This window comes from Oncorhynchus tshawytscha, linkage group LG15 (assembly GCF_018296145.1).
Source record: "Oncorhynchus tshawytscha isolate Ot180627B linkage group LG15, Otsh_v2.0, whole genome shotgun sequence".
Lineage (NCBI taxonomy): Eukaryota > Metazoa > Chordata > Actinopteri > Salmoniformes > Salmonidae > Oncorhynchus > Oncorhynchus tshawytscha.
The window spans coordinates 15,621,825-15,646,329 of record NC_056443.1 but is presented as its reverse complement, the minus strand read 5'-3'; the positions used below and the strand labels follow the sequence as shown (position 1 = coordinate 15,646,329).

Sequence of the window (24,505 nt, the reverse complement as noted above, 5' to 3'; positions counted from 1 at the left end):
GTGGAAAATAAGTATTTGGTCAATAACAAAAGTTTCTCAATATTTTGTTATATACCCTTTGTTGGCAATGTCAGAGGTCAAACATTTTCTGTAAGTCTTCACAAGGTTTTCACACACTGTTGCTGGTATTTTGGCCCATTCCTCCATGCAGATCTCCTCTAGAGCAGTGATGTTTTGTGGCTGTTGCTGGGCAACACTGACTTTCAACTCCCTCCAAAGATTTTCTATGGGGTTGAGATCTGGAGACTTGCTAGGCCACTCCAGGACCTTGAAATGCTTCTTACGAAGCCACTCCTTCGTTGCCCGGGCGGTGTGTTTGGGATCATTGTCATGCTGAAAGACCCAGCCACGTTTCATCTTCAATGCCCTTGCTGATGGAAGGTCCCTTTGCAGAAAAACATCCCCAAAGCATGATGTTTCCGCCCCCATGCGTCACAGTAGGTATGGTGTTCTTTGGATGCAACTCAGCATTCTTTGTCCTCCAAACACGACGAGTTGAGTTTTTACCAAAAGGTTCTATTTTGGTTTCATCTGACCATATGACATTCTCCCAATCTTCTTCTGGATCATCCAAATGCTCTCTAGCACACTTCAGACAGGCCTGGACATGTACTGGCTTAAGCAGGGGGACACGTCTGGCACTGCAGGATTTGAGTCCCTGGAGGCGTAGTGTGTTACTGATGGTTTGCTTTGTTACTTTGGTCCCAGCTCTCTGCAGGTCATTCACTAGGTCCCCCCGTGTGGTGCTGGGATTTTTGCTCACCGTTCTTGTGATCATTTTGACCCCACGGGGTGAGATCTTGCATGGAGCCCCAGATCGAGGGAGATTATCAGTGGTCTTGTATGTCTTCCATTTCCTAATAATTGCTCCCACAGTTGATTTCTTCAAACCAAGCTGCTTACCTATTGCAGACTCAGTCTTCCCAGCCTGGTGCAGGTCTACAATTTTGTTTCTGGTTTCCTTTGACGGCTCTTTGGTCTTGGCCATAGTGGAGTTTGGAGTGTGACTGTTTGAGGTTGTGGACAGGTGTCTTTTATGCTGATAACAAGTTCAAACAGGTGCCATTAATACAGGTAACGAGTGGAGGACAGAGGAGCCTCTTAAAGAAGAAGTTACAGGTCTGTGAGAGCCAGAAATCTTGCTTGTTTGTAGGTGAACAAATACTTATTTTCCACCATAATTTGTAAATAAATTCATTAAAAATCCTACAATGTGATTTTATGGATTTTTCTTCTCATTTTGCACAATTGGTGGCTGACTAAATACTTTTTTGCCCCACTGTATTTAGGGCTGACCGCATAGGCCGATGGAAAGACAGTCACACACAGCATGGTGTTAAGCAGTCCATTTGAATAATGGCTGATGTTTTTTTCAACTTGGTTGTAACTCATTTGTTACTCACAACCTGGATCTGTGTTATGTAACAACATTTGAATTTCTCTTTTTTTTTAAACATTTGATAAAAGTAGAGACTCCGATCTACAAAATGGCATAGTATACACTGCATTTGAGGAAACAATGGGATAGTAATTCTGCTTTGGAAGTTGATCAACTTGTAAACTCACTTTTGAAAAATACGTCTTTCAATGTGTTGGTACTACTATTGGGAGAGCCCTTCTTTGTCTATACCCATTCAGCATTGTTCACACCCTCTTAAGCCTTAGCCTTACCCATCTCTTTGAGTGTGGCTCCGTGCATTCTGTACTAATTTACCAGCTACTTCCAGACATATAAGAGAGAGAGAACAGCTCACTGAACATTACTCGCCCTAGCAGAGCTTATTAGACTGTTACAATATGTTATCCAGAGCATTGGTAACTGCAACTGTGCTGTCAGATTGTTCCTTCGTAAATTCAGAGCGTTTTGCGTTCAGAGCGCACACTGAATAGGTAGGCCAATAAGTAGGATTGTTCTGAAAGCTCAGACCTCACAATGACAGTCAAGGACCCATTGGCTAACATTGGCTAGCTATTTCCAGACACATAATGAGACACCCCACTCTGACAATTTTACTCCCCCTAGCAGAGCAGAATAGGCAGCATTCATGTTATCCAGCGCTTTGGTGATTAACAGCGCTGAAAAACAATTGAATTACTTTGTTGCCGACGTGACACCGGACATATTCAATGGGTGTTGAGCGTTCAAAAATGTATCAGTTATTTTGCGCTCTGGCACTCTTAACACGTGAGTTTTTTGTTAAGAAATGTAGCTAGATCGCTAGCTAGGTAAACAATGAATCCCAACATTATGTAATGTTAGTTAGCGAGCCAGCCAGCTAACGTTAACTAGCTAGCTAATAGTGCACTAACTTGAAGTGAAAATACTTTTTCAAAATTAGAGATGAGTCTTTTGTTAAGACATGTAACGTACGCTAATCCCATTCCGTACAAATGTGCACAACTGCAACATTCAAATGCGGATGCAAAGAAAACTAATGGGACTGTAGCAACTATGTTGACATCAAAATCTGGGGTGTGAACTTCGTTTCTATTCAAGCGTTGATTGGCATGGTAATGGATCTATAGTATTGGAGAAAAGTTGAAAAAACGGACCCCGCCGACGCTGTACGTTACATCGTGACGTGTCATGGTGTAATGTACAGCACGCATAAAGCAAATAATTCTGTCTTACAGCCTCTCTCCACCAGGTGTAGCACTTCTCGCACGAGAAAGGAACAGGGACAGGGTCATTTTTTTGCGTCAACACTGCAAGCTATCATGACTCTCAAAAGCCGCTGTTTACTTCTGAAGATCACTTAGCACCCCCCTAAAAACCCGATTCAAATTGGTATGTAATGACACATTATATAAACTCTTTATAGTGTTTTATTTACATTTTAGAGGCGATAAGGTTTCCCCACACGACATCTCTCCTTATCACTATCACGCAATAGGTTTAGCTTCCCCACCCGCCATTTTTAATAAGACCCGACAGAGCTCATTGCCTTCTTGAATCATGCAGAGATGGGCATCATGAAGGTCGTGTCATTAATTTTGTTGGAAAGGGGAGAAATTCTACTTTACATTGGTATTGATATTACAGTTGATCTGGAAGTATTACGTTTTTTGGGCACTAAAATAAGGTAAATTGTACGGACCAGCGCGATGTACAAAAGTGAGTGAATTTACATTAGATAGCTAGCTAAACAATGGACCATAATCCCAACGTTACTACCCTGCATCAATCTGCAGGGTTCCAGGTTCTATGGCTATAACTAGTCAAGCAAATGTGTCTGAGATACGAAGAACAAGATCATACACAATGTTAGCTAACGACCCAGCCAGCTAACGTTTGCTAGCTAACAGTACACTTGAAATGAAACCACTTTGTCAAAATTAAAAATGTGTAATATCTGAAAATGTAGCTAGCTAGACTATCTTACATACATCATGGTTGGATGCGTCTCCTGTCTAATGCCAAGCACGATGTAATCCAGACTCCTTAGCTACCATACTCGAATTTCACTGATTTCAAAACGCAGTCCTCCAGAAAGTGGTGAGCATACACATAACGTTAGCTAGCGAGCCAGACAGCTAACGTTAGCTAGCTAACAGTACATTAACTTGAGATTAGGTTTATGCAGTTTTACTACGATACAATTCAAATAAATCTGCAATTGACATGATTATCTAGACGTACTGATCAGCTCCAATAGACAGATGCGAGCTATATGGCAGACCAATCCAAACTCATCTCTCGGCATGTTCAGCCCACTCATTATCTCAGCAAATCATGGCTAGCGGGAACGTTGCTCTCTTTTTCTGTGGCTAAACCAACTAGGCTCGTAATTTAACAATTGTATTCGTATTTACAGATGGCATACAAGTTTGATATTAACTTCTTATGGTTGCAGGGGCAGTATTGAGTAGTTTGGATGAAAGGTGCCCAGAGTAAATGGCCTGCTCCTCAGTCCCAGTTGCAAATATATGCATATTATTGTAGTATTGGATAGAACACACTCTGAAGTTTCTAAAAGTGTTTGAATGATGTCTGTGAGTATAACATAACTCATATGGCAGGCAAAAACCTGAGAAGAAATCCAAACAGGAAGTGGGAAATTGAGGTTGGTCGATTTTCTACCCAGCCCCTATTGAATACACAGTGGGATATTGGTTATGCTGAACTTCCTAAGGCTTCCACTAGATGTCAACCGTCTTTAGAAACTTGAATGAGGCTTCTACTGTGATGTGAGGCCGGATGAGAGCTCTTTGAGTCAGTGGTCTGGCAGAGAGCCAGGTCCTGGTCACGTGCATTTTATATGATAGCGACCTGTGTTCCATGGCTTTTCTACAGACAATATGGAATTCTCCGGTGGGAACGTTATTGAAGATGTATGATAAAAACATCCTAAAGATTGTAGAAACATTTCAAACTAAGTATAGAATCAATCTGTAATATAACTTTTTGAAGTTTTCGTCCGACGTTCAACTGGACCTGCACGAGCGTTTGGATTTGTGTACTAAACGCCCTACAACAGTAGCTACTTGGACATAAATAATGGACATTATCGAACAAATCAAATCATCAAACATTTATTGTGGAACTAGGATTCCTGGGAATGCAAACTGATGAAGAGCATCAAAGGTAAGGGAATATTTATAATGTTATTTCTGATTTCTGTTGACTCCAACATGGCGGATATATTTTTTTTTCTTAGCTCCGTTCTCAGATTATTACATGGTTTGCTTTTTCCGTAAAGTTTTTTTGAAATCTGACACAGCGGTAGCATTAAGGAGAGGTATATCTATAATTCCATGTTTAACAATTGTATTTTCATCGCCATTTATAATGAGTATTTCTGTCAAATGATGTGGCTCTCTGCAATATCACCGAATGTTTTTGGAACTAGTGAACGTAACGCGTCAATGTATACTGAGATTTCTTTGATATAAATATGAACTTTATCAAACAAAACATACATGTATTTTGTAACATGAAGTCCTATGAGTGCCATCTGATGAAGATCATCAAAGGTTAGTGATTAATCTTCTCTATTTGTGCTCTTTGGCTGGAAAAATGGCTGTGTTTTTCTGTGAGATGGTGGTGACCTAACATAATCGTTTGTGGTGCTTTCGCTGTAAAGCCTATTTGAAATCCGACACTGTGGTGGGATTAAAACAGTATAAAATACATGTATGTTTGAGGAGTTTTAATTATGAGATTTCTGTTGTTTTGAATTTGGCGCCCTGCACTTTCACTGGCTGTTGTCATATCGATCCTGTTAACGGGATCTCAGCCCTAAGAAGTCTGAAGCAAAGGATATAATGTTGCTCCCAGACAATGCCAAATCCACGTCATTCACATGAAGAAAAGGAAATACAGTGGCACAGATCAGGGTGCCTTCTGAGAATTTTTCGGTGAGTGGGCCTCTACCATCCATTCTATTAGCCAACAAGCAATCACTTGAGAATAAACTGCATGAGTTCCATTCGAGACTATAATATAAACAGCACATAAAAAACCTGAATATCTTATGTTTCTCCGAGTCATGGTTGAACAACGACATGGCTGGACAGAACAGCTACATCCGGGAAGACAAGGGGTGGGGGTGTGTGTCTATTTGTCAATAACAGCTGGTGCATGATGTCTAATATTAAGCTAGCCTTGAGGTATTGCTTGTCTGAGGTAGAGTACCTCATGATAAGCTATAGACCACACTATCTAAATTTTTTGAAGCCGTCTATTTACCACCACAAACCAACACTAGGACCACACTCAACGAGCTGTATAAGGTGAAAGCAAAGAAGAAAATAATAACACAGAAGTGGCGCTCCTAGTGACCATGGATTTTAAAGCAGGTTTAACTTAAATCATTTTTACCTAATTTCTTCCCGCATTTCACGTGCAACCAGAGGAAGAAAAAAAAATGTTTAAAAAACTCAGGACCACCTTTACTCCACAAACGGAAGCATACAAAGCTCTCCACACGACTCCATTTGGCAATCTGACCATAATTATATCCTCCCGATTCCTGCTTAAAAGTGGAAACTAAAGCAGGAAGTACCAGTGGCTCACTCAATGCGGAAGTGGTCAGATTATGCGGATGCCACGCTACAGGTCTGTTTTTCTAGCAGACTGGAATATGTTCCTGGATTCATCCAATGGCATTGAGGAGTATACCAGTCATCAGCTTCATCAATAAGTGCATCGACGACATCGTACCCACAGTGACCATACATACATATCCCAACCAGACTGGCACCTTGAGTCACTTTTTGTGACTCCTTTCTTTGGCTGGAAAAATGGCTGTGTTTTTCTGTGACTTGGCTCTGACCTAACATAATCATTTGGTTTGCTTTCGCTGTAAAGTCTTTTTGAAATCGGACACTGTGGTGGGAAGTGTATCTTTAAAATGGAGTAAAATACTTTAATTTAATTTAAGGAATTTTAATTATGGGATTTCTGTTGTTTTGAATTTGGTGCCCTGCACTTTCACTGGCTGTTGTCATATCGATCCCGTTAGCGGGATCTCAGCCCAAAGAGGTTTATTTAACTAGGCAAGTCAGTTAAGAACACATGGTTTTTTTTCAATGACGGCCTAGGAGCAGTTGGTTAACTGCATTGTTCAGGGGCAGAACGATTTTTACCTTGTCAGCTCAGGGATTCAATCTTGCAGCTTTCGGTTAGTAGCCCAATGCTCTAACCACTAGGCTACCTGCCGCTGCATGATCATGCGGACTGGGACATGTTCTGAGTAGCCTATAATAATAATATTGTTTTCTACGCTGATTCTGTGAGTTAATAAGGAAGTGCATAGGAGATGTTGTACTCACTGTGACTATTAAAACCTACCCTAACCAGAAACTGTGGATAGATGGCAGCATTCACGCTAAACTGAAAACCCCTGTAAGACCCTCTCTTAGACCTCTTTGCCTCCCTTTTTCCCTCCATTCCTATACGTTTTCCCTCCAAGTATACATCTCCTTATGATAACACTGCACTTCTCCTGATGTACATCTTGTTCTTGCTTTTTCAAGGTATGCCATTTAACCGGCTGTCACAATCTCCGTACAATCAGCACGAACCACTTGGGCTGTATCGCTCAACAGTGCCTTCCACTTATAAAGCAGCTGCTTCGTCTTGATGTCATTCTTTATTTAAAGCTACCGCAACGCTTTTTCATTTCAAACAAGCACACTTTGATTGGTTGAAATGTGTTGCTAGTTAGCCTATCAGCGCTCGGCTATGATGCTTTTGTTAGGTGTCGGAGCCTTTAGAATTTTCAAACTTTTAGCAACCAATTGGAGCTTGCTGGTGTTTGTTGAGATTTTTGCGTTCTTACGAAATTCGGTTGTAGTAGTTTCCTGCAGGCAGCGTTTGTGGTTTGCATAATATGTTTTGCATAATACATTTTCCAACAGGACTGTACTGTCTCTGGTTTTGCTTTCTTTCACAAGATCAGGGCCACGTTCAGTTGCAAACATTGCAGATAGAAAACCATGAATAGAGCCGAAGTGTCTCCATATTCTAAATGTCGGAGAGGCGCTTGCTCTACATAGCATATTTCTGAAAATATCATTTTAATTAACAGAAATCTGTATATAATGACAAGATGCTCATGTCTCCGCCCTAACAATCGGTGTCATTGTCTCAAAGGTGTGAAGGTAGCACAAGCTTAGGGTCCAAAATAAACCCATAGGAACGTATTGAGCTTATTTTTGCGAGAGTTCTGCTCTGATTTTATCACAGCATTTCTAAACACAGAGGGACAAAATCATGAGACTTCTGGGATGTAAAACAGATCATGCAGACCAGGCTGCGGATTGGGGTTTGAGAAGTCAAAGAGAAAACTGAAAAAGTATTCCTTAGTTGTTCATTTTCTCAAAATCTAAAGCCTCAACATAGATTCGAGCCAATGTCTTAAGTCTTAAGTAGCTGAACATGTTTTCTTCAAAAACAACTTCAAATCGAAGGAGTGCCTTTGATTTGACGGCCTGCACAGCGACCGATAGACCAAATGCCGTGATTCTGCGCATGACCTCAGCTAGTCAATGTCGCCATGATATCCCCTACAACAAGCATTACCTGGTGATTTTGCCAAGACAGCCAGATATTTACCCACACAGCACCCTGAACCTTTTTTTAACTGACTACATTTTTTGTTGATTAAATCTGACTTTATAAGTGTAATGAGTAATCCAGGAATGTCATGAGTTAATTGACATGAGAAAACTCAAAATTACTTTGGACAAGCCCCACTCTTTTGGAAAGGCAGTTTCAACCTATATTCATACTGTACTGTCTTTGTTTTGACCTATAAAAACAATTAAACTGTTTCACTATTGAACAGTTTTAATTTATGTGAGTGTGATTTGCAGGAGGCACGTTCCAAATGAGGTTAGCAAGCTAAATCTAGCTCGTTTACAACAGACAAAAAGTTCACGCAAATATTTTTTTTACTGTTGAAGTACTCCTATTTGAAAGTCAAATTCATATTACAAAAAGTCCCCAGGGTTCTTTTAACAAATTGGCGGGCCTAGTCCTATTTTCATGTGCCAGAATTAGAATGAAAGGCATTAGAATGAAAGGGTGACATAAATTACAACACTCTCCATAACCATTTGACCTTTTAATATCTCGCTCTCTCTCTCTCTCTCATATTACACACACAGGAAGTGAGTATATGCTCATAACAGTATATCTATTTCCTCATCATGGCCATTTGCATCTCAGCTACAGCAAGCCTGTCATGTCTTCTCTTGCCTGACACTTCTTTCGCAGATAGAACATGGTGAGTAGCCTACATGCCTAAAAAGGTTTTCTTTACTGTCTCTTCTCTAGAACTAGTCTTTTCTCCAATCTCTTAATTTATTTATCCTTTATTTCTAGAAATCCTATACAGTTAGGTCCATCATTTTTTGCACCCTTAAATAAAGATAAGCAAAAAGACAGTATAAAAGAAATACAAATACTGAGTTATATTGCATGCTCAGAAAAAGGAAATCATATTATTTTATGCTAATACAATTTCTCAAAGAAAGAGATTTTTCTTAACAAGTAATACAACATTTAAAAAAGTAATACAAATTATTCGCACCCCTGTCTTCAATAGCAGTCTTCAATGGCGAGGATGATGACACTGAGCCTTTTTCTAAAAATGTTTTATGAGATTGGAGAACACGTTGGGAGGGATCTTAGACCATTCCTCCATACAGAATCTTTCCAGATCCTTAATATCCTTTGTCAGCTATTATGGACTGCCCTTTTCAATTCAAAACCACATTTTAAATGGGGTCAATTCAGGAGACTGAAATGTTGATTTTGTGGTCAATTAAACATTTGGGGGGCGGATTTTGATTAGTGCTTGCGGTTATTGCTTTACTGGAAGATCCACTAGCGGCCAAGTGTCAGCTTCCTGGCAGAGGTAACCAGCTTTTTGGCTAAAATGTCCTGGTACTTGGTAAAGTTCATGATGCTGTTGACCTTAGCAAGGGCCTCAGGACCAGTGGAAGTAAAATAGACCAATAACATCAAAGATCAACCACCATATTTTACCATAATTATGAGGTATTTTTCTGCATATGCTTCTGTTTTTCAATACCAAACCCACGACTGGTGTGCGTGGCAAAATAGCTCTATGTTCATGTCATTTGACCGTAGCACCAGTTCCAATCCAAGTGCCAATGCCGTTTTTCAAACTGCAGACGGTGCTATGGTCAGATGACATGAAAATAGAGCTTGTTGGCAACAAAAATAAATAAATAAGCAAATGCACAAAATGACCTCAAACTTACGGTAAAATATGATGGTGCAGGTCAACGGCATAATTAACTTTACGAAGTACTTTACTTTTTAAACAAAATATTGTTTTAGGATAAAATCTAAAAATATTTACATTTTTTTGGAGCATGCAAATATTTGGCACCCTATTCTGTACATGGTGCATTACTTTTTAACAGGGCCTGTAGGACTCTGGTCAGAAGTAAATGCACTACATAGGAAATAAGGTGCCATTTGGGGAGAAGCATGTGTCTACGTCCTCGTGTCTGAATAGCCAAAGAGATATCCCTGTCTGTCTGATTGGTTCCACATTACTTCGCTCTGCATCTGCTCTGTCTGCGTAAGACTTTGGTCAAAAGTAGTGAAATATAGGGAATAGGGAGTCATTTGGGGCTGACATTCACCCTTCTGAAAATAACTGATTATTATTACTATAACATCATACTGTATCTGGAGACTGTAATTGTTTAGTAAAAATATGTTTTCCTATAGCATCATCTATGTTTGGTAGGCAGAGGCATGTGTTTTAGCCTTGGATAATAAACTATATTCGCACGCACACAGATACACACACACACAGAACACACACACATAGTGGTGGTCAGTGCTGTTTAAGATTAGGGAGGACAATTTGTATATTTTATGAGCATGGCCTTATTTCTATTACAGCATATTGGATGACTGTCATTCATGTTCCATTCACCCAGTTCAATGTAACATTACTAGGTTTATGCTACTATATGATACTCATGAGGTTGCTACAACCTAGTCTATGAATAAAAAGTTAGAATGTAGGTGCACACAGGTTGAGAGAAAATATTGAGGTGACAAACAGTGACACATGGACAGACAGCAACACATTCAATACCGCCTTGCACACTCTTGACTGCATCAAGCTGATCTAGGGTGTAATCATTAGTCCAACAGTTGAAAATGAGAGTTTATATTGGACAAAGTCAGATATGTTTATCCCCTTTTCATTCCGTTTGCTTCTGCTTAAGAAACGTTTTTCAACAGAATCGGCGGAACAAATACACCCCTGGTCACACGTAAACACAGTTCACATTCATAGCAGCCAACTTGTATTCCTTCTCACATCTATGCACTCTCCTCCTCTCACCCTTTCCCTTCATTTGTGGACTTCACTGCACAACACATCAGCTCTATGTGATCAAGAAAAAAAAACTTTCCAAGCCAAACCATATCATAACTGCTACACACAGCCTACATCGTTGTCACCATATTAGCTAAAGTAACGTTATAGTCAGCATAGCTAATAGGACTAACGAGTTGGCCGCTGCATGATCCACTACATGATCCACTACCCACTACAATCATGCACTAACTTTACAGTGCATAGTCAATTAGCAGTTAGCAGTTACACATGCAGGCCCCGTTGGCAATACAATTGTAAAACCAAAAATGTACCTTTACTTGGAAAATTCCCAGTGTTTTGTTGGATAGTCAAAGCCAGCTAGCTAACTTAGCATTCCTCTCGTTAAGCAGTGTTTTGAGTATGCTAAACTATCTAGCTGCATTTGCTAGCTAAGTAAGTGAAACAGAAAAGAAATGACAATCTTTCTCTTGCTTCTCCTTCATTTAAAAAATGTATTTGTTCAAATCTCTTCAAGTATTGTCTTTCTCTCTCTTTAAGTCAACTACTCACCACATTTCATGCACTGCAAGTGCTAGCTAGCAATAGCTTATGGTTTCAGTACTAGATTCATAGGGCTCCCGAGTGGTGCATCGGTCTAAGGCACTGCATCTCAGTGCTAGAGACATCTCTACAGACCCTGGTTTGATTCCAGGCTGTATCACAATTGGTCGTGATTAGGAGGTGCACAATTGGCCCAGCGCCGTCCAGGGTAGGCTGTCATTGTAAATAGGACTTTGTTCTTAAGTGACTTGCCTAGTTAAATAAAGGTTAAGTAAAATAATATAAAAAATGCATTCTCTGATCCTTTGATTGTGTGAACAACATGTCAGTTCATGCTGCAAGGGCTCTGATATCTTGGAGGACATCCTCCAGAAGTTGTCATAATTACTGTGTAAGTTATGGAAGGGGTGAGATCCTAGGTTTTGTATTGAAGTCAATGTACCAAGAGGAGGACGGAAGCTAGCTGTCCTCCGGCTACACCATGGTGCTACCCTACGGACTGCTGTTGAGGCTACTTTAGACCTTCATTGCAAAACAGTGTGTTTTTAAATAATATTTAGTATAGTTTATCTAAAAATGATACATTTTTATTTTTATGAAATTCATTGAGGAGGATGGGTCCTCCCCCTCCTCTGAGGAGCCTCCCCTGCACACACATTCAAACCAAATACATTTCACAGGTGGATACAGTTATCCATTAGAACACCCTGACACACTGTTGCCACTGTGAACTATCCTTTATTGAGCTGTATTACATCTGTGAAATTATCCAACACACACACACACACACACACACTTCCATCATCTATCAAAACACATCCTGGGTTTCAGGTCAGTTCTCTGTAATAACATAGACAGGAATAAACGCCTTGACTTTGTGCCAGTTCAATTGTGTTATAGACATGCTCTGGCAGTGAGAAAGCCAAGAATGTTTTAATAGTTTTTTTTTGTACTTGTAAGTGAAGGTAAGTGTTGTGAAATGTTTCCTAGTACTCATAGTTATCTGAATGTACTTGGTGATGATGTGAAGCTTAAAATACCAATCAAATTTCCCAAGTTTGGGTAATAAAGGTCTTCTAGTCTAACTTTGTACATCTTTTTTTCTCACTTTCTTGTAGTAGCCTAATATTGTAGAGCATGCAAAGGCAGAGAGAGTAGGTATTGGCTTTACAATGTATCATAGAAGCTCTTATAAAGTCAGACATTCAACCACAGTAAAAGACTGAAGAACAAAGGCAAACGGTTTCTCTTTCATCTCTGATCTAAATAAAACTGCAATTCCTGTCAGTCTGTCATGTGACCCACTGACTTCCTGGAAACTTGACAGCTGTGGTGATTGGCAGGCTCGCTGTGCATTTCCAACCTCTGTCTTTTTCACGCACAACACGCATACACACACACACTGGCTGTGGTTTCCGACCACTGACTTTTCCCAACCCTTACTGTAGTCTGTGACGTTAGAAACACAGGAACACACAGACAACATAAACTTTAACTTGAACAGTGGTGGAAAAAGTATCCAATTGTCATACTTGAGTAAAAGTAAAGATACCTTAATAGAAAATGACTCAAGCAAAAGTGAAAATCACCCGGTGAAAGTAAAGATAATTTCAAATTGCTTCTTAAAGCAAACCAAACAACAAAATGTTTTTCTTTTTTAAAAATCTACAGATAGCCAGGGGGATACTCCAACACAATTTACAAATTTCGCAATTGTGTTTAGTGTGTCCGCCAGATCAAAAGGCAGTAGGGATGTCCATGGATGTTCTCTTGATAAGTGTGTGAATTGGACCCTTTTCCTGTCCCGCTAAGGAATCAAAATGAGTACTTTTGTGTGTCAGGGAAAATATATGGAGTAAAAAGTACATTATTTTATTTAGGAATGTAGTGAAGTAAAAGTAAAAGTTGTCAAAAATATAATTAGTCAACTAAACTACAGATACCCCCCAAAACTACTTAAGTAGTACTTTAAAGTGTTTTTACTTTAGTACTTTACCCCCCTGAACTTGAAGTCAAAATAAAAAAAATAAAAAAACAATGTAACTGTGTACCACAATACAGCTCTTAGCTCTCAAATGTGTACAATAAACTCTAAAAATGTGTCTTTTGGATTTTTATTTTTTATTAATAGGTTCCAATGGAGGTATTGAATGGGGTCCAAAATGTTCCAGAACCCAGTCCAGAAAGTGTGAGCCTGAAGGTTCTAGATCCCAGCCCAGACAATGAAAGAACCATTCACGGTTTCGCCCACACCATGGCTGAAGACATAATATACTCAGCTACATATGAGTCCTCATCCGGGCGTCCTCCAGTCCAGGAGAGACTGGCTGAGAAGTTAGCCTCTCTGGCCATCACAGCTGCCTTGAAGGAAGCAATTAGAAGTGATATCTTTTGGTCTAATACAAGATCTTGGTCATTTTCCAACCCCAGCCCATCCTCAGATAGAAGGGAGCAGGGACTACACAATACAAGACATGGGGAAGTTCATATGCACACAGAGATGAGTGGCAATGGCGAGAAACCTCAATATAACCCCAATGTGACCATCAAGTCCCACAGCTCTGGATCATCCACCTCCACTTCACAACCCTCCAAACACACCCACTCCTACTGCTCCTTCTTACCCCAGTCGGGGCTTCCTACAGTGGGATCACTGGACTACCCAGATGCCCCCCCAACCACCCCTCTTTTCCCAGAGATGGTCCAGAGCAGGGCTAGCTTTACCCAAAAACTAAAGGGGGGTTTGGCTAAAGAGTTCCTCCCCTCTCCCCCTCCCACTACCCCTAAGGAAAAGCACAGAGAGGGGGGGCTCGCATTGGAGACTGTGGGGGAGGTCGAGGACACCCGGGAGGGGGAGGATTTCATTGGGCGTCTGTTGAGCTCTCTTTCTCTGGAGTGTTCTGAGAGAGAGGAATTTTGGAAAGAAGAGGAAGAGTTTGATTTACCAACAGGTATTTTGATGGACGGTTATGAAGAGCGAGGACCCCACGGAAGGAGAGCCAAGCTGATGGCATATGTGGATGCACTATATGTGGATGCACTCTCTGATGAGATCACCACCTGGATGACAAATAACATGACAAATATTGACGGCCTCTCTCTGATATGTGATCAAATGGTTGATCAAATCATCACATCCTCCATGAGTGAGGTGAGGCTGAGGAAGTATGTTGGAAGGCTGGTCTCAGATGCAGTCTCCATGGGATGGGAAGAGCAGAAGGCAGCCTCTCTCCATCACTCCCTGGTTCTCCGGCAGGAGCAGATAGGGAGAAGGGAACCAAACCCAATGGACCAAGGGGCTCATCTAATTGTCTATCCCTATCCAACCAATCCCAACCAGTCATCCAGCATCCAACTTTGCTCACCCAAAACTAATGAGATGGATCTGGATCTGACCACTAACACAGCCCACCCTCCAGCCCACTCGCCAACCTCTGTAATCAGTCAATCCTATGCTGAAGACTTGGCCCGAGCTGTGGTGAGGTGTTGTGTAATGGAAGCCTCCAGGAAGCAGTGTATGTAGCTCTCCAGGGTTGCATCCCAAATTACACCCTAATCCCTGTATGGTGGACCAATTTTGACCAGATCTCTGGTCAAAAAAAATGCACCATATAGGGAATATGTGTAGTTTTCCAGGCTGGTTGGACTGTGTTGGACGGCCTGGTGGTAAAAAATAAACTAACTGACCCCAAGAGGGCGACATTAGAGTAATAGACAGCTCCTGAACAAAGTGTTGGAGATGGAAAACAGTTGGTAATGTCAAAACTGATGAGCTTGATATACGACACAACCTTAACACACAATTCTGATTAGGTTTGTTACATGAGCTATAGACCTAATTAAGAATGGTCGTTAAATTTGCTAACTTCTGATGATATTGCCACAAGGTTGGAGTTAGTGGTCAAAATGACATGCTAGTATTGTCAGAACCGATGAGGTTGATGTACATGGGCTATAACCTAAATCCAACATGAAGAATGCATTGTTTATGTATAATTGCTTACTGACAATATGCCATAAGGTTAGAGTTAGTGGTCAGACAACGTTGTTGTGCACTTGAACCTGAACTGTAACTTTAACTGAAAGAGAAAATTGACAATATTTGCCTCTTCATTAATTCACATAGAAGTAGTCCATTTCACCCCCTTCAACATGCATACTATAAACAGACCAATCTCATCTTGTCTCCTCTTATTATCTTTGGTTGATGAAAAAAAAAGAAGCATGGTGAAGCACAAACTACACATCATCGGATTACTTTCGATATCTAGAAAGTGTTTTACTCAATTATTTCGCTCACCCATGATGTGATTAATTATAAATAGTGATTGCTATTAGCTCATTCATATTGTAGTTTCTGTAAGCCGAGAGTTATAAAAATATGACCGCTTGTAATATATCAATCTGTCCTCAGATAGCGCTAGGACAAATGTAGTTTACATTTTTCCGGTTTGGATGATTGTGTTATGCTGTAGCTACTTCTGTGAATGTCTGAATATTGCATCCAAAAATAAACTGTTCCCATTCTGGACATAACGTTGTAAGGACTCTGTTTGTGCAAATTGTTTCTGAAAAAACTGTGGCCAGCTCAAATTCTGATTGTTGCGTCATTCGAAATTGAACGTTCTAAATATGTGTTCTAATCACACTGGTTTGATTGTATGCTACAGGGACCGCTGGAAAGGTTAATAACAGTAAATACAAAATGCTTAATAAATATGTGACTGTTGAATTGTATGAGTCAGTGCCTGGGCCCAAGCACGTACTGGGCCCAAATATACTGCATTATAATACATGTTTTATCCAAACACAGGAGCACGCTCTCAATGTTCAAAATACACCAAAGAGAATAATCTAGCCAGAGAGGGTCAAAAATAACTGTGGATTAAGTTTTATTACAAGCACATACAGGTATCTGCCAAAATTAAGAAAACAACATAAAGTGTCCTAAAAGGGTGTTGCGCCACAACAAGCTGCCAGAACACTTTCAATGCACCTTAGCATAGATTCTACTAGTGGTTTTAAGCCACTAGTAAAAAAATAACCCCACTTCCATTAAAAAAAAAGCCCCCTGGCTTATGATTTCTTAACCCAGCCCTGGGAGAGAGTGGGAGTAAGGATGAGGTCAGTGTGTGTGTTTTTTTTCTCTCTTTTGAGCTTGTGTTAGGGGTGTGTGTGTGTGTGTGTGTGTGTGTGTGTGTGTCTTTGGGTGGAGAAAGGGAGGCATATTGAGACTACAAGAAAATTCTGACTAGAAAAACAAGTGATTTTAGTGTGAAACCTACAAACAAGCAAGATTTCTGGCTCTCACAGACCTGTAACTTCTTCTTTAAGAGGCTCCTCTGTTCTCCACTCGTTACCTGTATTAATGGCACCTGTTTGAACTTGTTATCAGACACCTTATAAAAGACACCTGTCCACAACCTCAAACAGTCACACTCCAAACTCCACTATGGCCAAGACCAAAGAGCTGTCAAAGGACACAAGAAACAAAATTGTAGACCTGCACCAGGCTGAGAAGACTGAATCTGCAATAGGTAAGCAGCTTGTATTGAAGAAATCAACTGTGGGAGCAATTATTAGGAAATGGAAGACATACAAGACCACTGATAATCTCCCTCGATCTGGGGCTCCACGCAAGATCTCACCCCGTGGGGTCAAAATGATCACAAAAACGGTGAGCAAAAATCCCAGAACCACACGGGGGGACCTAGTGAATGACCTGCAGAGAGCTGGGACCAAAGTAACAAAGCCTACCATCAGTAACACACTACGCCACCAGAGACTCAATCCTGCCGTGCCAGACGTGTCGCCCTGCTTAAGCCAATACATGTCCAGACCCGTCTGAAGTTTGCTAGAAAGAATTTGGATGATCCAGAAGAAGACTGGGAGAATGTCATATGGTCAAATGAAACCAAAATAGAACTTTTTGGTAAAAACTCAACTCGTCGTGTTTGGAGGACAAAGAATGCTGAGTTGCATCCAAAGAACACCACACCTACTGTGAAGCATGGGAGTGGAAACATCATGCTTTGGGGCTGTTTTTCTGTAAAGGGACCAGGACGACTGATCCGTGTAAAGGAAAGAATGAATGGGGCCATGTATCGTGAGATTTTGAGTGAAAACCTCCTTCCATCAGCAAGGGCATTGAAGATGAAACGTGGCTGGGTCTTTCAGCATGACAATGATCCCAAACACACCGCCCGGGCAACGAAGGAGTGGCCTCGTAAGAAGCATTTCAAGGTCCTGGAGTGGCCTAGCCAGTCTCCAGATCTTAACCCCATAGAAAATCTTTGGAGGGAGTTGAAAGTCTGTGTTGCCCAGCAACAGCCCCAAAACATCACTGCTCTAGAGGAGATCTGCATGGAGGAATGGGCCAAAATACCAGCAACAGTGTGTGAAAACCTTGTGAAGACTTACAGAAAACGTTTGACCTCTGTCATTGCCAACAAAGGGTATATAACAAAGTATTGAGATAAACTTTTGTTATTGACCAAAGACTTATTTTCCACCATAATTTGCAAATAAATTCATTAAAAATCCTACAATGTGATTTTCTCATTTTGTCTGTCATAGTTGAAGTGTACCTATGATGAAAATTACAGGCCTCTCATCTTTTTAAGTGGGAGAACTTGCACAATTGGTGGCTGACTAAATACTTTTTTGCCCCACTGTATATTTGCATCTGGGACAGAGTAGGAGGCAGTTCACTCTGGGCATGCTATTCATCTAAATGTGAAAATGCTGCCCCCAATCCCAAAAAGGTTAACCGTCTGATGTGTTTCAGTCTCTCGGTCCAAGCTTTGATGCACCTGTACTGACCTCGCCTTCTGGATGATAGCGGGGTGAACATGCAGTGGCTCAGGTGGTTGTTGTCCTTGATGATCGTTTTGGCCTTCCTGTGACATCAGGTGCTGTAGGTGTAGTTTGTCCTTGGTGATGCGTTGGGCAGACAGCACCAGCCTCTGGAGAGCCCTGCGGTTGTATGCGGTGCAGTTGCCTTACCAGGCAATGATACAGCACGACAGAATACTCTCAATTGTGCATCTGTAAAAGTTTGTGAGGGTTTTCGGTGACAAACCACATTTTTTTCAGCCACCAGTGGTTGAAGAGGCGCTGTAGCGCAAAGCAAAGGAACCTACAGTGTCAATAAAAAAATAACCAGACATTTGTCTATCGTCATTTAAGAGAAATCGTACAATGTCAAATTGGTGATGTTCAAAAATAGTTTAAAAAAAAAACAGTTACAGATCCAGTTGCAGCAGTTGTGTTCATACAAATCTTTTTAAAGTGTGCTTCGGAGCTCTGCGAGATTTCTGTGATTTTTCTGTGATTTTCTGAAACAACACACACTCACTAAAACCCTCCGTAAATAAGTCAGTTCTTAATGTAAAGACCTAAAACTAAAAATTGTATAATTGCCTACCCCAAGGAGGATATGTGTTCACTTTCAGTTTCCTGTGTAAACCGGACGTGCCTTAAAATGGTGTCATAGGTGCTGTTTCGAAGGGTTAAAAAGGTCCAATCTTTGCAAAACTTCATATGTGTGATTAGGCAACCCTCATGAACTGTAAGTCAGTCATTTCTCCCAACAGATGTCAAAGAAAAGCTCTCTCACACACACACACACACACACACAGCAAGGATGGAGTGACAAAGTGCGGTGCTTAAAGACACACAGATCCTACAATGGCATTTCCATATTCTCAAGGCCGTGCCGACTTCAACGAGATGCCCCGCTTGACCGTAGCTCGCTCTGAGTGCAGCGACTGTGAAAAAGTAGGCCCAAAATGAAGCCTGGCCCTAAATGTCATTTGCTTTTGGGTGAAAGTGAGATAACCGTTAGGGTGAGAAGGACAATTCGACCTCAGGTACGTTCCTGAGGTCCTCCTGAGGTTCTGTGCAAGCCTAACCTTGACCGTGTGGCATTAACCCTTAACAGTTAATCAGGGATTTTTGATCTCACAGATTACAATATCTCTCCCCATAGGAATACATTGCCAGCTCCTCTAAAGTCAACCTGAAGCCTATGTGGGTTATAAGTGCCTTATGAACCTGTATTCAATGACAGTCCATCAGGACACTATGAGGTCTACCTGTGTCGATTCTAAGCTTCCTGAAGCAAATGGAAGTGGTTAAAATCACCCTAAAAGTTTTTTTCCATACCCCAATCAGGATATGTGTTTCCTTATAGCTTTCTGTGCCAGCCGGAAGTGCCTTAAATGGTGTCATAGGGGCTGTTTCAAAGAGTTAAAAAGGTCAGATCTTTTCCAAACTTCATATGTGTAATTAGGCAACCCTCGTGAACTGTAAAATCAGTCATGTCTCCCATAAAATTTCCAAGAAAAACTAAATCACACACACACAGCTTGGAAGGAGGGACACATTGGGGTGCGTAGAGACAGACAGTGCCTGCAATAGTTAACTTTGTTCGAACTATTAAAGAACTGTCAGACCTAGAGTTCTGAAACTTTAGAAACCTGTTCTAGAGCTCAGGTCAATAGTGCGTGGTGGGTTATGTGGCTCTAGAAGGTTCTCGGACCGAGAAACAGCCTCATACATTTGCAATAACTTCAATTCATTTTTACATCACAAAAATGCCGACATTTAGACATGTCTCAGAGTCGCAAGACTAGGTGCATTGCGACTGCCTCAGCCCATATAGTTGGACACCAACATTTCTGTCTGATAGCCCAGTCAAGGTCTTGCTCGGGCACCAAATGACCTATCGAGCCAAAACGTGGGATTTAAAAAATAAAAAAACATTTTACCTTTATTTTACTAGGAAAGTCAGTTAAGAACAAATTCTTATTTTCAATGGCTTCAATTCGGCATCAATTCAATTTTCAAAGCACATATACATGCCCATCTGAAGTTTGCCAATGAACATCTGAATGATTCAGAGGACAACTGGGTGAAAATGTTGTGGTCAGATGAGACCAAAATGGAGCTCTTTGGCATCAACTCAACTGGCCGTGTTTCGAGGAGGAGGAATGCTGCCTATGACCCCAAGAACACCATCCTCACCGTAAAACATGGAGGTGGAAACATTATGCTTTGGGGGTGTTTTTCTGCTAAGGGGACAGGACAACTTCACCGCATCAAAGGGACGATGGACGGAACCATGTACCGTCTAATCTTGGGTGAGAACCTCCTTCCCTCAGCCAGGGCATTGAAAATGGTTTGTGGATGGGTATTCCAGCATGACAATGACCCAAAACACACGGCCAAGGCAACAAAGGACTGGCTCAAGAAGAAGCACATTAAGGTCCTGGAGTGGCCTAGCCAGTCTCCAGACCGTAATCCCATAGAAAATCTATGGAAGGAGCTGAAGGTTCGAGTTGCCAAACGTCAGCCTCGAAACCTTAATGACTTGGAGAAGATCTGTGAAGAGGAGTGGGACAAAATCCCTCCTGAGATTACAAGAAACATCTGACCTCTGATTGCCAACAAGGGTTTTGCCACCAAGTACTAAGTCATGTTTTGCAGAGGGGTCAAATACTTATTTCCCTCATTAAAATGCAAATCAATTTATAACATTTTTGACATGCGTTTTTCTGGATTTTTTTGTTGTTATTCTGTCTCTCACTGTTCAAATAAACCTACCATTAAAATGATAGACTCATAATTTCTTTGTCCGTGGGTAAACGTACAAAATCAGAAGGGATCAAATACTTTTTTCCCTCACTGTAGTTATTCCTCTTTCGGGTTGGATAGGGCAGTGTGCAGTGCGATGGCGGTTGTATCTTCTGTGGATCTATTGGGGCGGTAAGCAAATTGAAGTGCGTCTAGGGTGTCAGGTAAGGTGGAGTTGATATGATACTTGACCTGTCTCTCAAAGCACTTCATGATGACAGAAGTGAGGGCTACGGGCAATAGTCATTTAGTTACCTTTGCCTTCTTGGGTACAGGAACGATGGTGGAACTCTTGAACCATGTGGGGACAGTAGACTGGGATAGGGAGAGATTGAATATGCCCGTAAACACTTCAGCCAGCTGGCCTGTGCATGCTCTGAGGACGCAGCTAAGGATGCCGTCTGGCAGCCTTGCGAGGGTTAACACGCTTAAATGTCTTACTCACGTTGGCCACAGATTTTGGTAGCGGGCCACGTTGGTGGCACTGTGCTATCCTCAAAGCAGGCGAAGAAGGTGTTCAGCTTGTCTGGAAGCAAGACGTTGGATTTACCCTTTGTAGTCCGTGATTGTCTGTAGACACTGCCACATATGTCTTGTGTCTGAGCCGTTGAATTGCGACTCCACTCTGTCTCTATACTGACATTTTGCCTGTTTGATTGCCTGACAGAGGGAATAACTACACTGTTTGTATTCTGTCGTATTCCCAGTCACCTTGCCATTGTTAAATGCTCTGGCACTTTCAGATTTGTGTGAATGCTGCCATCTATCTAGCTTAATCAAAACAATCTTGAAGCATGGATTCTGATTGGTCAGACCAGCGTTGAATAGTCCTTAGCATGGGTACTTCCTGTTTGAGTTTCTGCCTGTAGGAAGGGTGGAGCAAAATGGAGTTGTGATTAGATTTGCTGAAAGGATGGCGGGGTAGGGCCTTGTAGGGATCCCGGAAGTTGGAGTAGCAGTGGTCGATGTCAGTCAATGTGTTGATAGAACTTCGGCAGGCCTTTCATCAAATTTGCTTTATTTAAATCCCCAGCTACTATTAATTCGGCCTCAGGAGATGTGGTTCTTTGAGGGCTGTCGTGCTAACGGCTTGAGGGATGATATACACGGCTGTGACGATAACTGAAGGGAATTCTCCTGGGAGATAATACGGCCAGCATTTGATTGTGAGGTATTCTAGGTCAGGTGAACAAAAGGACTTGAGTTCCTGTATGTTATCACAGTCACACCATGAGTCATTAATCATAGCTACTTTGAAGAATTTGTTTAACCCTTTTTTTGGTTACTACATGATTCCATATGTGGTATTTCATAGTTTTCATGTCTTCACTATTATTCTACAATGTAAAAATAAAGAAAAACACATGAATGAGTAGGTGTGTCCAAACTTTTACGGGTACTGTATGTTAAATTGGGCTAATTTTAGCACTTTTCTGGGATGCTTGATTATTTTTATTGCTTAGCAGAGAAGCATAGCAGAGGTAGACATGTTCCTGTCATTTATGTTGGTGCAGGGTGAGCTGCACATGGTGGACTTCCTGCTAGGGCACATTGCCTCAGTGATAACAGTATCACTCTGGTTCATAGACACACTGCATACAGTAGCTGTGGGATCAGCAGAGGCATTCAGTGCAGAAAGAGGGACATAAAAGTTAGGCTACTTTACATTGTGTCTTCCAATGCCCCTGGGATAACGTACAGTTGCTGAAGCATTATGTAACTCAGTGACACAATGGAAGGGATTACATGAGCTGGGTTTAGGTCATTGATGAATCATTGTCTCCACGCAGCCTTATAATGCTGTGAAAGGATCGAGGAACACAAATGATTTAGTTGGATCCCATTCTCTTTATAATACGAGCTTTGTTTCCAGAAGGTATCAACATTCTCAAAAAAGTATACACTTACAGAGCTGCAATAGTCTTGTAGCCAGTTATGGAGTGCTAAAAGTCTGCTGAACCGTTCAATGCCACGATTTAGAGAGGGCAGAGGGACAGACATTATGGGGTGTTTGTTGGGTGTCGAATAGTTACCTAATCAGTCATTTAAAATCCATCTTCAGCTGTTATGAGCTGCCCTTCATAATGTCATTGCATCGAACATGAACTACGATAGATTCAGTTTCTTGATGCTGGTTTAAAATGTTTGGGAGCAGCTTATTGATGTCCTGTACTGATACTCCTGAATAGCATAACATTTTTGCTTCATGGACTAAGACATTTCTCACTATTGAATTGCCCAATACAACTACCGGAGAAGGGAATGGCGAAATCCGCCCAGTCCCACCCCTTACACAATTAGTTGAGTTTTTCACGGAGCCCAAGAGAAGCAGGAAAGTGTACGCTCGCTGCTCCCGGTGAAAGGTCCAAACCTCCCACAGCAGGCAGTGCACCGTCAGATCCAGAGAGAGGAAAAGGAGCCCAACCCGACAACAAAGCCTCTGCTAGAGTTGAAGTCAGCAACGCCATCGCGGACACAGGCAATCCCATAAACTTCCGGCGCCGACAGAGATGGCCGCCTTGATTCGCGCTCCTAGGACATTATACAGTATTTTGTTTTTTTATGTATTATTTCTTACATTGTTACCCCAGAAAATCTTAAGTTTTATTACATACAGCCGGAAGGAACTATTGGAGATAAGAGCAACACCAACTCACCAACATTACGACCAGGAATACAACTTTCCCGAAGCGGATCCTCTGTTTGGTCCACCACCCAGGACAATGGATCGGATCCCAGCCGGCGACCCAAAACAACGGCGCCGCAGAAGGGGAAGATGGAGCGGTCTTCTGGTCAGGCTCCGTGGACTGGCACATCGCGCACAGCTCCCGAGTACACTACTCGCCAATGTCCAGTCTCTTGACAACAAGGTAGACGAAATCCAGAGAGACAGAGATTGTAAAGTTCTTTGTTTCACGGAAACATGGCTCACTCGGGATACGTTATCAGAGCTGGTACAGCCACCTGGTTTCTTCATGCATCACGCCGACAGAAACAAACATCTTTCTGGTAAGAAGAAGGGTGGGGGTGTATGCCTTATAATTAACGAGACGTGGTGTGATCATAACAACATACAGGAACTCAAGTCATTTTGTTAAGCTGATATAGAGTTCCATACAATCAAATGCCGACCGCATTATCTACCAAGAGAATTATCTTTGATTATAATCACAGTAGAGTATATCCCCCCCAAGCAGACACATCGACGGCCGTGAAAGAACTTCACTTCATTGTAAACTGGAAACCACATATCCTGAGGCTACATCTATTGTAGCTGGGGATTTTAATAAGGCTAATCTGAAAACAAGGCTCCCTAAATTTTATCAGCATATTGAATGCGCGACCCGGGCACGACTCCATTTTGTTGCTCCCAGCCTATAGAAAGAAACTAAAACAGGAAACACCTGTGCTCAGGTCTGTTCAATGCTGGTTCGACCAATCGGATTCCACGCTTCAAGATTGCTTCGATCACGTGGACTGGGACATGTTCC

The 24,505-nt window shown here is 41.5% G+C and overlaps 1 protein-coding gene across 1 annotated transcript; it reads left to right on the top strand.

Moving 5' to 3' along the window:
- The first annotated feature begins 8,599 nt into the window (after positions 1-8,599).
- Positions 8,600-15,917, top strand: si:dkey-171c9.3. Its single transcript, XM_024373278.2, has 2 exons — positions 8,600-8,732; positions 13,510-15,917. The coding sequence occupies exons 1-2, from the start codon at positions 8,730-8,732 to the stop codon at positions 14,899-14,901; spliced, it is 1,395 nt and encodes a 464-aa protein (XP_024229046.1). The 5' UTR covers positions 8,600-8,729; the 3' UTR covers positions 14,902-15,917.
- Positions 15,918-24,505: the final 8,588 nt, after the last annotated feature.